This window comes from Triticum dicoccoides, chromosome 1A (assembly GCF_002162155.2).
Source record: "Triticum dicoccoides isolate Atlit2015 ecotype Zavitan chromosome 1A, WEW_v2.0, whole genome shotgun sequence".
Taxonomy (NCBI): domain Eukaryota; kingdom Viridiplantae; phylum Streptophyta; class Magnoliopsida; order Poales; family Poaceae; genus Triticum; species Triticum dicoccoides.
Genome location: NC_041380.1, coordinates 415,390,663 through 415,405,702, shown reverse-complemented (window position 1 = coordinate 415,405,702; position 15,040 = coordinate 415,390,663). Strand labels below are relative to the sequence as shown.

General features: G+C 41.8%; 1 protein-coding gene and 1 pseudogene across 1 annotated transcript; one reads left to right on the top strand and one right to left on the bottom strand.

Annotated features, from left to right (window-relative positions):
* Positions 1-15: 15 nt before the first annotated feature.
* Positions 16-4,471, top strand: LOC119276637. Its single transcript, XM_037557762.1, has 5 exons — positions 16-645; positions 1,336-1,649; positions 1,775-1,834; positions 2,666-3,150; positions 3,672-4,471. Exons 1-5 carry the CDS (start codon positions 293-295, stop codon positions 4,092-4,094), a joined length of 1,635 nt encoding a protein of 544 aa, XP_037413659.1. The 5' UTR covers positions 16-292; the 3' UTR covers positions 4,095-4,471.
* Positions 4,472-5,310: 839 nt separating this feature from the next.
* LOC119276628 lies at positions 5,311-14,384 on the bottom strand (annotated as a pseudogene).
* Positions 14,385-15,040: the final 656 nt, after the last annotated feature.

The window sequence follows — 15,040 nt, the reverse complement described above, 5'->3', positions numbered from 1 at the left end:
TCGCTCCTGCAGCCCACCGCCGTCCCCGTCCTTCCTCGTCGGGGCGTCGCGTTCCTGCCCCCTCCGCTCCGTCCGGAGTCGGCAGCCGTTCGGTTGTGAGGTATGGGGCGGTTTTCGTCCGGCGACTAGTCCAGTCCCGCGATCCATGGGCGCGCGCCGTCCGTCTAGATCCGCCCCTGGTCTGCAGGGGGTTTCTTGATCCTGGGGAATTTTTCGGGGAGGCGTGCAGGAGGCGCATTTTCCTCTTCTTCCTCTGGTCTCCGCGGTCGGGTATCTTTCTTGCTTTTTGGCCATGCCAGCGGCTCCGGCGGTGGGCAGCAGCGGTCATGTCGCCGATGGCAGGGCCAGCTGTCGGGGTAACCTTCTTCGCCCCCACCCCCCTGCTCGCCCCGGCCCCGGCGCGCCGGTGCCTGTCCGTGGTCATACGGTGGAGACGATCGAGTCTTCAGGTGACACGGCTGCTGACAATCTTCTCCTCTCCGAAGACGGCCATGGGGACAGCACGGAGTGCTCGAGCTCATTTGGGCCCTCCTGCTCTGTTTCTGATGACGAGACCAAGTCAGGCATGCACGACATGGAGGTGGACTCGCCTTTCCTGGGTAATTTCAATGTGGACGGCGCCGCTTCTCTTCCAAAGATGGCCAGGTGCACATATCTCCGCAAGGCCCCTGTAAAAATTTCGATTCTGTCTTAGCATGATTTTGTTTCGACACAAAAGAAAGATCGGACATGTCCTATTCATAGAATTACTGGATACTGTAAAATGGATAATTTCTTTTACTGATTACCATAATAACAATAAAATAAGAACTAATCTGACATGTGCTGCTGTGTCCCTTTTACACATGCCCTGTCGTCACCAAATTTCATGACTTAAAACTGCAAAATTCGAAGTGTGAAACAGGCCCCACCTGCACAAGTGAAAGCATGCCTATTTTGGGGTGCCTTACGTTGACATAGATTAGGGGCGATTAAGATTGGCGCATGAATGCGTAATACTTCTTATATGTGATATTTATACCCAAATGATAAGTGCCACACGTGTGGCACAAAGTAACACCGCCCTGCCGTTTTTACAACTAAAATTGCCATAAGAAAAAATGAAACCCCAAAAAACTGAAACTTGTCATCCAAATAGAAAGTTGCCATAATTCACAACTAAAGTTGCCATCCCCGGGTAACTAAAGTTGCCATTAAAAAACGTCAGGGCGGAATTGTTTTGTGCCACACGTGTGGCTCTTATCAGGGTCCTATTTATAGATGAATTTTGTTTTGTGTACTCTGTATCCCTTTCTTATTATTAATAGTTTGTAAATGACATAAATCATGTTTCAGACAGAAGCAAGTGACAGCTGAGTGGAGAGAGGCCGTTCGCCCAATTATGTGGCGATGCCAGTGGTTAGAATTGCGTATGAAGGAGCTTTCGTCGCAAGTAGCAAAGTATGACAGGGAACTTGCTTTAATCAGTCATGAAAAAGATCTGCAGTCTGAGATGATTGCAACCGATAGTTCTGGTCCAGAACTGGCAAAACAGGATGCCCAAGGCCATGATAGAAATATTATGAAGAGGAGACAACGGCAAAGGCTTGAAGACATCGTGGACACCTCATTGTACATGGATAGTCATCAAATATTATCCTATTATCATGGTTTGACATCTATCCTTATTCTGCAGGGCAAGAAAATTTAAATTTTATATCCTGCAGTAGATCCGTATTTTGCACTGAGCTTGTACTGATACTTGGTAATGATGACGTGTCTCCTTCTTTTGCAGAAAGCAAAAACAGAAATAGTGGAGCTGAAACAGATGGTCTGTTGATTTATGATGATGCAGGTATGGTGGATGGCTTTGCCCTTGCACTCAAAGTTCTCCTATTTTATTAGTTTGAAAGTAGAAAGTGTAATCTTTATCATAGTTATGTCCTATGTACATATAACATTAGTTGTTTGTGCTACACAACTGTGGGTTTGGCAAGTAACTTTTATTATTAGTTTTAGGTTACCTCTTTTCTAGAAGTTATTTCTTTCAAAGAATGCACATTGCTCTCATTTAGAAAAGAAAGGGAAACACTAATTACCTACTTAATATGACTCGAGCGGAATTAGCGACCCTGCTAATCAGTGCAGGCAAGTTGTGAGATGTGACATACTTGCAAAAATTTGTTGGGTGCAAACTACTGCTTGGACTCACTTTACTATCTTTCAGTGGCGGAGCTACGGCTGGGCAAAACCAGGCCATGGCCCGCCCAGCTCAACAAAAAATTATTGAAGACTGGTGGTGAATTTTGGGCCCTAAGAGCAAAATTTCAGATGTACTGTACTAGTATTTTTTAAGCTGGTCCATTTTGGCCCACCCAAAGATGTGGATGTAGCTCCACCACTGCTATCTTTACAGCCTTTGATCTTGATATACATATGTTAGCCGCTTTTGCATCTATCGTATTTGTTTTGATTGTCCATCCCTTTATGTATCTTGTTATTACTTATTTGTTGATAATATATGGGGATACAACAATATTGAATGTCATTGTAGTTATTACAGTTAGATTATTGAAGTTGGAAAACCAGAACACGTGCATCTTGGTCATTGTTTTGTATATATGGTGCGGCGTAGTTTTATTTTACCAATGTCTAATCCTTGGTTTGCTTGTAATTTCTAATGCAGTTGCTGAGGATACCAAAAGAAGAGTTCCTGACAATACATTACCGGAGTCTAAGGAAACAGATAGGGTCTTAGAACAATATTCTTTAACAGATATTCTTCGGACAATTGATAGTATCCAGTCTCGAGTCCTTAGGCTTCAAGGTCATCTCAGCAAGGTTTGCAGCAATCACACACAAGTTAAGGTGCCTCCAAAGAGTCAGAAGGCTCAAACCCAGTTAGCCTCTTGTAAGAAGGATGGACACCATCCTCAGAAAAAGAGGGATCTGAATAGTTTGCTTCAGGAGGAGGATAAACCTAGACCACTTGTTGGAGTGCCAACTGCTTTATCAGATAGGTGCACTGACTATGTGATGGAATGTGGAAAGAGAAATATTGCAGAAGAAGGTGCAACACAACCATATGCAAAGAAAGTCACATTTGAGACACTCTTTGGTGCAGATAATCCCTTAATTGATCATACTCATCTAGGAGAATTATACAAAGAAGTAAGCTCATGTTCCATACCAGTCTTCTCTATTTTAACCACAGTTTTTAAAAATTAATTATAATTTGACAATTCAGAGCCAAATGTAATGAATAATCTATATTTTCAGTGTTACCATCTTAGGAGTTTCAGTTGTACGAATGCAGGTCTTTGTAATTGTAATCGCCTTGAAGTAGATTGTTGACATATTTTCTGAGCATTGTTGGGTAACAATCTGAAACTAATGATTTTGGGCACTGTTTACTGTATTATTGGTCGAAAGTGGCTAGTTGCCTCAGTTTTGCACTTTTATGAGGAAGCAGTGCTGAAGCTCATATGATTCGTGTTGTTTCCCTTATGTTTTCTGGAGTTACCATCCATTCATGATTGTAGCTAACTAGTTAAGTCAAATTTAATATTAAACCATGCATCAGATTTGTAGTTTTCTTCTTGAATTATTGTGAAATGGAGACATACTACCAACTTTTGGATGGACATTTGTCGAACACACTTTTAGCTGATGATTTTTGGTTGTATTTGCAGAATGCTGATGATGTCCTAATAGACAATCGAGCAGCCCTAGTAGAAGGGTACCAGCAGTTTGAGAAGGTGAAGCAGGAAGCACAGAATCATGTGGAGCTGGCTAATAAGGTTGCTAACACCCTTCTTTCCAGAGGAGAAGAAACTGTTGCAAGACAGGTAGTTAAGCTTGAACCAGTTTATGAAATAGCTCCAAGTGTGAAGCAAGTCGGCCCTGGAAATAAACGAAGCAAGAAACCAAAGAAGAAATCTGGGAGCTCTCTGCCTCCTTTGGAAGAGCAAATCGAGAAGTCCCCTGATGTACCTGCAAAGAAGAGAACTGTGAAAGATCTGCACAATTTGAAGAATGAAAAGCCTGTTTTTGTAGCTGTGGACACGCGGAGGAGCCAACGAGTCCGAAAACCTAAAAAGTACGGAAGCGATTGAGTTCCAGGAACGGTCCTGTCTCCAGATTCGGTTTTGTCTTTGCTGCCCAAATTTCTGGCACATGGAAAACCAGATGTGTTACCTAATTGGTTTCTGCAAGTAGGCATAGTTTGGAAGAATATATGAAGTGGCATATCTTCGGCAGCTCCCCTTTACCTGGGACAGTAACAGCAGTAATGCTGAGTTGAGATTTTTTGGGTGCCTGCAAATTGTTCTTGTGAAACCTGGATTGTATAAAGTAACATCAGATAGAAGTATAGTCCGGCATAATACAAGTTGTTTCGTCATTGCCAGTAGTGCAAATGTATGTAAAGCCATGTTTTTTGTGTTCAGAGATCTCAGGATTCGGCAAGCAAATATGAAGTCGATGAACTAAATGTCATTCATACTGCAGACTCGTTTGGTCCATGAAAGTAGTGCTAGTAAGTCATTTTGTTAAATGAGTAACATATTTTATAGCTTATAATCTCTCGAAAATATGGTGTTTTTTAACGTACGTAGCATCACGGTGAACTATATAAGTAAAAGCGAAAAGTTACCATGACTCAAATATAACTTGAGAAAAGTAACTGCCACACCACAATCTTTTTGCATCATTATTGAACACATCAGATCTTGTTGAATTTCTATCCAACGTTTCAGGTTTGAAGTTTAAACAACGTTAGACATGTTTAGTTCAGCCCATGCGAGTTTTGCCTGCATGGTGGGTTCGATTCGTGCATTCTCTTCTCTAGCACGTCTCCTTCTAGCCGTTAAGCGACCCGCTGCAGTTGCACCCCGGAGCCTACCCAATCCCAAGTGTCGCCCCACTCCTCCCGACACATTCATATCAGGTGGAGGGAGGGGGGCGTGTCGAATTTGGGTAACTGCGCCCACTTCCCCCTTTTCTCTAAGTGTTCTCCTCATCTCCCTCTGTTTCAATCTGCGCCATCTCCCACGAATTGGTAAAAAACAAAATCAGATTTTTCAAACTTATAAAGGTCAATTTCAATTTTTTTCAAAACAAATGGCTACTTGTCACCGGGAGCCATATCGCAACACTCAAGTGGACCGCTTTATTATGGAATTAAGACATAGTAGCTAGTTCAAATTATTTATATGTACACAAGTATATTTATGTATATTTATGTATATTTATTATGGAATTAAGACATCATGTATATTTATGTATGTCGAATTAGCTATACTTATACAGGTAGAATTCATCCTGTATACATATGCACTCGAACTAGCTATATGTGTCAAGTGTATAATACGACCCAAAAGGCATGTGCTGCAGTAAGTGACAAAATGAGAACAGATACATCTGTATATAGTTATAGCAAGCAACAAGGGAGAACGATAATTCCGTTGTGCCACGTCATGTTTTTGTTGTCCGTTTAGTGTACTCAGCTTTGACCTTCTTCAGCGTCACGACCACATCGTGCATCGTCATTCGCTGGTCTGGAGAGTCGCTAGAACAAATCAAACCCAACTCAAATATTGAAGCAAGAAAGCCATCGTCCAAGATGCAGCTAGAAAGAGAGGAGCCATGTAATAGCTGTCCATCGACGACCTTGACAAGCTCTGCAAGATATGCCTCATGAACCCACCGCCTGAGCGTTAATTGTGCGCCAAACATAGTGGCAGTGGGTCGCTTTCCAGTGAAGAGTTCAAGGAGCATGATCCCATAGCTGAAGACGTCGCTCTTCCGCGATGCTTTTCCAAGTGAGCCATACTCTGTTTGAGAAAGAACAAAATATAGATTAGATGTAGTTGCTCAACCATGTTGTTTTGAGTAGAGTCGTAATTTATCATTGGTTCAAACAAATGTTTGCTGAGAAAAATAACAACATCTAGCTAATTAAATACCTGGTGCCATGTACCCAATTGTTCCAGGCATGCTCGCACTTATCATGGAGTTGTCATCTAGAACCAACTTTGCAATGCCAAAGTCTGCCACATGCGCCGTCATGTCCTCGTCAAACAACACATTGCTAGGCTTCAAGTCACGATGCAAGATCAGCTCATAGTGCTCATGGTGTAGATAAGACATTGCCATCGAAACATCAAGCATGATGCCCAGCCTCTCAAGGAATCCCAAGCGCGTTGTTGTGCTTCGTGATCCATGAAGGAGCATCTCTAAGCTACCATTTGGCATGTATTGAAGCACCAGGGCTCTGAAGTCAAGGTTGGAACATGTGTTAAGTATCCTTATCAGGTTGCGGTGTCGTGCCATACGAAGCACTCGACACTCCGCATCAAAGCTTTGGATGGCCTGCTCTAGTTGCATGTCAAGAACTTTTATCGCAACCACCAAACCACTGCTCAGTTGGCCCTTAAAGACTTTTCCAAAGCTTCCGGATCCCAAGATGTTTTCATCATGGAAATTATTGGTGACACGAACAAGCTCATGATAGGAGACTATCTGATGGCCTATGGCATCAGTTGGATCAACAGAAACATTGTCCTTTCCCTTCTTAAGTTTCTTTCTGAACCATAGGTATACGTAAATGGCAATGGCGCCAAAAGCTAATATGAGGGTTGGCAGTAGAAATGGAAGCAAGTGGCTTTTACTTGAACGATTTCTATCAAGGCATGGTGGAAATCTTAGCCGTGGAGCGCCGCATAGTCCAGGGTTCCCAACCAAAGATTTCAATGTGAGGTTTGAGAAAACACCTCCCTCGGGTATTTGTCCTTCTAGCCTATTGAATGATAGGTTCAAGGTATTCAAGTACGTCAAGTTAGCAAGGAACATTGGAATGGTACCAGAGAGATTGTTAAACGAGAGGTCCAATGATGCTAGGCTTTTTACTTTTTCGAGTTGAACTGGAATTGAGCCTTTGAAAGAGTTATGTGATAGATTTAGGTAGGTAAGCATACTAAGTTGTCCAAATGTTTTTGGTATGCTTCCTATCAACAAGTTAGAAGATATGTCTATTTGATAGGTTTGTCTTAGACCAGTAACATCTACCGGTACTTCACCAGTAAAGGAATTGTGTGAAAGATCAAGTGTGATAAGTTTATCCAGGTGGAAGAAACTCGTTGGTATCGTTGAGCTTAACTGGTTATATGACAAGTCTAAGCTTTCTAACCAGCTAAGATTACCAAAGTTTGATAGGTTTGTCTTAGACCAGTAACATCTACCGGTACTTCACCAGTAAAGGAATTGTGTGAAAGATCAAGTGTGATAAGTTTATCCAGGTGGAAGAAACTCGTTGGTATCGTTGAGCTTAACTGGTTATATGACAAGTCTAAGCTTTCTAACCAGCTAAGATTACCAAAGTTTCTTGGTATGGAGCCTGATAATTTGTTGGCTTGGAGAAACAATCGTTCTAGACTTCGAAGCATACCCATTTGTGTAGGGATAGGGCCTGGCATGTTATTCCAGGAGAGATCAAGCCATGCAAGATTTTCCAGCGTAGTGATAGATTCTGGAATTGGCTCGGTGAATAGGTTATCCCGAAAATCAATTCATAGAAGGTTGCTTATATTTGAAATTGCTACTGGAAGGCATCAACTGGTTGGCACCTGCACCAAAATAGTTTAAACGTGAAGAGAAGTTTCCCACATAGCCAGGGATGGTGCCTGTAAAACGATTTTTTTCGAAATCAAGGAATTGGAGTTGTCTGCACTTGGAAAGAGCTGACAAGAAATCTAGATTCCCCTCTAAATTGTTGTCTCCCAAAGCAAGAATATTCAAAACTGTATTTGTTCCAAGCATTGATGGTACTTGACCGGACAAGTGATTCACTTGGAAATTTAGGTAAGACAATTTGGACAAGTTACCGAGCGAAGCTGGAAATTTACCAGTCAATTGGTTGTATTGAAGATCAAGATAAGAGAGTTCCTGCATAAGACCTAATTCTGGTGGAATCTCCCCTGTTAGACTGCCGTTTGCGAGTTGTAGTTTAGTGACTTTGGTAAGACTAGCAAATATGCCCGTGCGTTGCAACGGGAGACAAAATATTATGGCTCACCAAATAAATATGACTCAATATCCTGATGTATGAGCATACTCTATTTTAACATAGTGGCTCATCATGTTGCCATTTATTTTATTTTTCTCACCCTAGCCGATGATGGTCGCGATGTCCACGTGATCACAATGCATTCCGTTGTAAATCACAAGGCTATGAAATTTCCAGTGCATGCCACACTTATCATTATGTTGCGCAAGGGAACATCTAAAACTTTAAAAACAAATCTCATTGACCACGAACTACTCCCAACGCCAAAATATATAAAGACTTTCGAAAAACTAATCAAATCCTGGACATAAAATACTTTTGAATCAGTGAACACTTTTCGAATCGACAAATTTGTTTTGAAATTTTTGATTTTCTCAAAAAAATCATGAACATTAGTTTTGTTTACATTTTTTTTAAATGTATGAACCGGTTTCGAATTCATTAACATTTTTTGACTCAACAAACATTTTTCCAATCGACGAACCTTTTTAAAAAAATTGGGGAACACATTTTTATTTTTATTTTTGTGAATGGATATTTTTTTCAGATTCCCGAATATGTTTTGATTACACGATCATTTTTTCAAAATCATGAACATGATTTTATTTCCCGACCATTTTTTCCAAAAATTGTGATTTTTTATAATTTTATGAACAGTTTTGCAAAAACACCAACATTTTTTGAATCTGCAAAACTTTTATGATTTTCTAACATTTTTGAATTCACGTACATTTTTATGATTTCTCAAACATTTTTTTGAAAAGTTGCAACTTTTAGAATATTAAAATCCCGAATTAATTTAAATAAGAAATAAGAAATCATGAACATTAGTTTTGTTTACATTTTTTTAAATGTATGAACCAGTTTCGAATTCATTAACATTTTTTGACTCAACAAACATTTGTTCAATCGACGAACTTTTTTAAAAAAAATTGGGGAACAAATTTTTATTTTTATTTTTGTGAATGGACATTTTTTCAGATTCCCGAATATGTTTTGAATGCATGATCATTTTTTCAAAATCATGAACATGATTTTATTTCCCAACCATTTTTTCAAAAAATTGTGATTTTTTATAATTTTGTAAACAGTTTTGCAAAAACATCAACATTTTTTGAATCTGCAAAATTTTTATGGTTTTCTAAACATTTGAATCTGCAAAATTTTGTTTTGAATTCACATAATTTTTTATGATTTCTCAAACATTTTTTTTGAAAACTTGCAAATTTTAGATTATTAAAATCCCGAAATAATTTAAATAACAAATAAGAAAAAAACAAAATGAGAAAAGAAAAGATAAAAATAAAAAATAAAAAAAACATTTGAATCTGCAAAATTTTGTTTTGAATTCACATATATTTTTATGATTTCTCAAACATTTTTTTTGAAAACTTGCAACTTTTAGATTATTAAAATCCCGAAATAATTTAAATAACAAATAAGAAAAAAACAAAATGAGAAAAGAAAAGATAAAAAAAACAAAAAAAAAACAGGAGAGTTAGCCCTGCACATGGGCCGGCCCATGAAATGGATAGGGACATGCGTGAGAAAGGAAAGATAAATAATGTGAAAGCTGGGATTCGAACCCAGGTCTCTCCACTACAGGAGCGATCAGCCAACCACTCTGCCGCTTATCGTTTCATGAATTATTCTCGTCGCGCAGCTATATGACAACGAAGGAGACGGTGATTTTTGGTCCGAAAAATTGAATTATTTTCCCACTTATGGGTGGCATTGGTGGGTAATTTTTATCAACTTAGAGGGTAATTTTAATGACGGACGACCAGCGATAGCCGCTTTATTAGTACTAGTACTAGTACTAGTATAGTATAGTACTAGTACTAGTACTAGTACTAGTACATATGCCCGTGCGGTGCACCGGGCGAAAAAATATACCTGCTTCATGTGCATTGTGCACTATTTATATCCAATTTTAATAAATGTCGATGATAATGTTAAACATGGAAATTTTCTTATTTTTAATAAAAGTTAATGTTTTCAAAAAAAATGGAACACTTTTTAAAGAGTAGTTAAATTATTTTTAAGAAATTGGATCATCTATCTAAAAAGGAACATTGTTTGAAGAGATGTTTAAAAAAATAATGTTTTGCTTGTTTTTGTTGTACATTTTTAAGTGGAAATATTTTTTAGTAAAAAGGGAACATTTTTTGGAATTTTTTGCTTTTTTTATGTGTGAACATATTTTTTTGAATTAATGATAGTGTGAACATATGTAAAATTGTGAAATTTTTAAACTATATTTACAGTACAAGAAGGAACACAATGGCTGACAAATTAACAGCAATTGTTCTCTGTTCATTAAGAGAACGACTTTTGTTTCTAAGCTAAGAAGATTCAGTTAGATTCATCTCCTCCTATGAGCTCCAGTCAAACAACCAACGGAATGATGACCAAACCATTGGATAAGATTTAAAGTCCAGGTGACAACGCATTCGAGCACAGATTCTCTCACACACATAACTCATGAATTCAGGCCAGACTGATTAGTAAATTGATGAATGACAGTACAATTTCTTTAATTGGCACCATCCAACACTAAACGAAACAAATCAAATAGATCTAAGATTGGGTTTTGATTTGTGATCAGCAGTCAATAGGAGCAGAGCATGGTGCAGATCGACCAATGTATTTAGGTGTCACCGGAAACACAACAGTTCAAAATGATTTACCGTCATCTAATAAACACAATGGAATATCAAAAGCACTTCATGAAGATACTCTATCGTAGGCCGAATATAGTAGCATGATATTTGTGAGCACCGTCATCTAGTAAAACAGAAAAATGTGCAAGTAGCATCTGATTAAATAGTTTTGGGATCTATTTCAAAAATTATATAAGATTTGAAGCAAATGCTAGAAATTTGTCTCTTCACAAGCTCATATTTTGCAACTAATATGGAGCTAGAGAAATCATCTACCATACTAATTTAAAACTCTAATTAGACAAAAGAATAAGAACAAGTGCTTCTACCACAATTGTACAGTATGCATATATGAACCTGCAAATGTGTGCTATAATTTAGGAGCATTCAACACAGGCAATGCTTATATATCATGGAGCTTATTCTAGAAAGCACATACTTTTAGGCATAAAAATAAACACCTATTTGGCAGGAATGTGTTGTTTATTGAAATTAAAACAAAACAAGCACGGGAAGACCATACTGTATGTCATCTTCAGATATATCCATCAAGCTTGCTCTTCACTTTCTGGATTCAGAACCTCACCACAGCAGCCTGCTCTGGGTAACCAAATTTCAGGAAACGCCAAGACACCAAACCCTGATGAATTCATATATGTGCTTATTTTTTAAATAAGCACATACTGCAGCCAGTAGCAGCAGCAGAAGCAGCGTGGAGACCACTCGATTTCTCATCTAGCTATTTCTTTCCTTGCTAAGTTGTTCTACTTCAGTTGTAGTTATGTGAGTCATAAAGACAGAGAAATTTATACATGAATCCCGGTTACCTGTATAGGCTATTACCAGACAACTTAATAAGCTAGAAACTAATTTCAGGTAGAACAGTTGGTAGCAGCACTGTGGACATCACACTATTAAATAGTTGTTTTTCTTTTTCTTTTTGCAGAAACATGTGCTTACACATCAAAATCAAGCACGTCCATACTCATTCATATACATCCCGCAACATTATCACGCACACTACCTAAACAGGAATCAGATTGACATAAAGCAAAGTGAGAGTTAACACTATATCAAACTAAACATTTTCTGAAGATTTACATTGATCTGCTTTGCAATGAACTGCAAAATCTGCAGAAACCTAAAACTCTGGCCAGGATGAGCACCACGGTTGTTACTGCCAATTTTGACGCAGTTACACAAACTCCTGAGCTGCTAACACCAAAGTGACGAACATACACGAGGATCGGAAGTGATTAACCGCAGTGTGATATGATATGGCTGGGGAAAGCGGGGCGGAAAACCTGTTGACGGCGGCAGCGGTGTGCGGGCGTGTCAAGAGATAGCGACGTGACACGTGACCAAAGAAGCTCGACAGGGATGGCAACATGGCGGCAGGCGGCGACGCGTGGCCGTCAAAGAATCTCGACGAGGAGGTGGCGAATTACCTCCTGTTTGTTGGGTCGATTGACCGAACACTTGGTGTGCAGGTGGCTGCCAGATCTCAAGAAGGCGATGGATGTCGCATCAGGAGGCTGCAATGGCAAGTGGCGCTGGGGTTGGGTCTGGTTCGGGAGTAGCGCCGCCCGAGGTCGGGGTGGGAGGTGAGGTCGCCTCACCATCGGGGCCTCCGCTTCCCCACGTCCTCTTTCCCGAGGAGGAGCACATCGTCGGCAGCAACCACGCTGAAAGCACGGTACACACTACACAAGCGCTTCCGCGGCCGAGCTCGCACGCCCACATCGGCACCTCGGCCACTTGCTCCCCTCGCGCTGTGTGGGGGCGTTCTCATGGATGCTCAAGAAAGAAAGAGACCAGCGATAACGCGAGCGCGGCCGCCAGCATGGGCAGCTCCATGAGGAACGCCGGCGGCGCCCGCGTGTTCTCGTGGATGGCCAGGCTCAGCCGTCCGCGGCGGCGCCCGAAGGGCGTCACCGCCGGCGCGTGGTCCGCGAGGAGGGCCCTGCTGCAGCTGTGCCGCCCGAGCAGCGCGGCCATCTTGCAGTACATCTTGAAGAGCTCCACGACGGCGGCGCCGATGCTGCCGTGCTTGGTCCGGTGCCCCAGGCGTGCAGGCCGGCCGCCTTATCGGCCTCCGTCGCGACGCCTCGGCCCATTCCCCATTCCTGGCCGCGGGCGGGATGTTGGAGATGCGGTCGCTGGCGCTCACGTCCACCTGGAGAGGCCGAGAGGGCCGAAGGCGGGGGGATTCCGAGACGGCCGTCGTCCAACGAGGCGGGCACCTTCCGCACCGACGAGCTCGCCGACGAGAACCCAGCCGAAGCTGCCCCCCTTCCACCTTCTCTGCCACCGGATAGGATGAAGAAAGGAGTGCGGGCGTAATTCTAAAACATGCAGGGTTTAATTTGTAAAATCAAAGCGTTTTCTCAGATCCACTTAAACAGGGAGTGCGGGTTGATTTCCTATAAACTGAGGGGCTGTTTTGCAAAACAACCATGACGGACGACCAGAAGCAATAGCTGGTTTATTAGTATATATATATATATATATATATATATATATATATATATATATATATATAGGTAAAGATAAAGATAAAGATAAAGATAAAGATAAAGAGGTAAAGATAAAGATAAAGATAAAGAGGTAAAGATAAAGATAAAGATTACCAAGGGCCGCTGGGATCGAGCCAATAAGGTGATTAAAACCCAAGTTAAGTTTTTTGAGGTTTGTCAATTTGGCCAACCATGTCGGCAGAACATCCACAAAAGAATTTTCGTGCAAATCAATTACTTGTAGGTATTGGCATGATGCAAACCCTGATGGTAACCGACCGGCAAATTTGTTACCATATATGGAAACAACCTGTAACATTGGGAGGCTGAAACTTTGATTGCTCGGAAATGTTCCGGTCAGGTTACGATTATTTACTAAGGAAATTTCCTGTAATCTAGACATGTTGAACATGGCTTGTGGCACCAGGCCAGAGAGTTGATTAAAATCCAGTCTTAATAATTCAAGCATGGATAGTGATGCAACGGCGTGTGGTATAGGACCTGAGAGGCTATTGTTCCCAAAGTTAACGAACGTCAACAAAGGCGTGTTGTTGAACAAATACGGAGGTATTTGTCCACTCAAGCCGTTCCCGTACAGATTAATCTGTGTAAGGTTGCGCATGCGTAGCATCATCTGAGGAGGGATCTGGCCTGACAACTGGTTCAAATGAAGATAGAGAAACTCGAGCCTCGTGAGGTTGCCTAGGGCAGCAGGTATGGCATTTGACAGGCTATTTTGATGAAGACCGAGGAATCTGAGACGACGTAGCCTGCCAAGTTCGGAAGGGATAGGCCCTGTGAGATTGGTGTTCCTGAGGTTAAGGACGGAGAGAAAAGAGAGGTTACCGACATGAGGTGCCAGTGGCCCAAGGAGAGGCATGTCGGGCAATGATAAGGCGGTGGCGCGTTGCCTGCGCCGGCTGCACGAGACACCGGCCCAGCGGCAGAAGGACGTGCCGGTGGTCCAGTTGGCGGCAAGGACGCCGAGACGGTCGGCGAGCTGCGCTTTGAAAGCCAGAAGGGCGGCGAGGTCGGTGTCGCTGCCGTTGGTCGGACCGGGAGAAGAAAACGGGACGGGAGAAAGCAGGACTGCTAGGAGGAAGATGTGAATACGGGCAGGCATGGAGGACGGCGAGGCCATTGAGCTGGGCAGGAAATGGCTGTTTGGCTATGTGCAGATTACAGCGGGAGTGGCGTTGAATTTATATGGATATGGGCTTTGTGCAGAAGCAGAACCCCATCCTTCGTGTGCCACAGGCGGGTCGATCAGTCACCTTGCCATTGCCGGCGATCACACGGCGCGCAATTAATGTGCGGAGCTATCCAACCTTGCTCGAGCGACACGGTTTCTACAGGCCAATCGTAAATGCATCCCACGTCCAGGGATTTACCCGATTGGGATAGGATCGGACGAAACCTCTACGCCAGCTTTGCAACGGACTAGACCTGTCGATCGTGAAATGCAGGAAAAATGCAGCGTATACTGCTTAAATGCTGATCGATAGTAGTATCTCGGGTAGCGTCGAGACCGGGCTCAGGAGGGACATGCCACGGTCACGTCTTACTGCAAGACTGCCTTCTCCGGTTCACAAAATTATACTGCAGTATTATTCTGGGCGTCGCCGTGGCCACGTCATCATGAATTTTATTACTCTCTCAGTTCATTTTTGTAAGTCATTCCAGATAACTTAAAATGGACTGTTTTGTACATTGTCTAAAATGACTTCAAGGTCTTATAAAAATAAACAAAGGAAGTATTTTTCTCGATGCCGGAGAGGAAGTGGAAGACGATGATTTGCGATTGGGCAAGACACCAG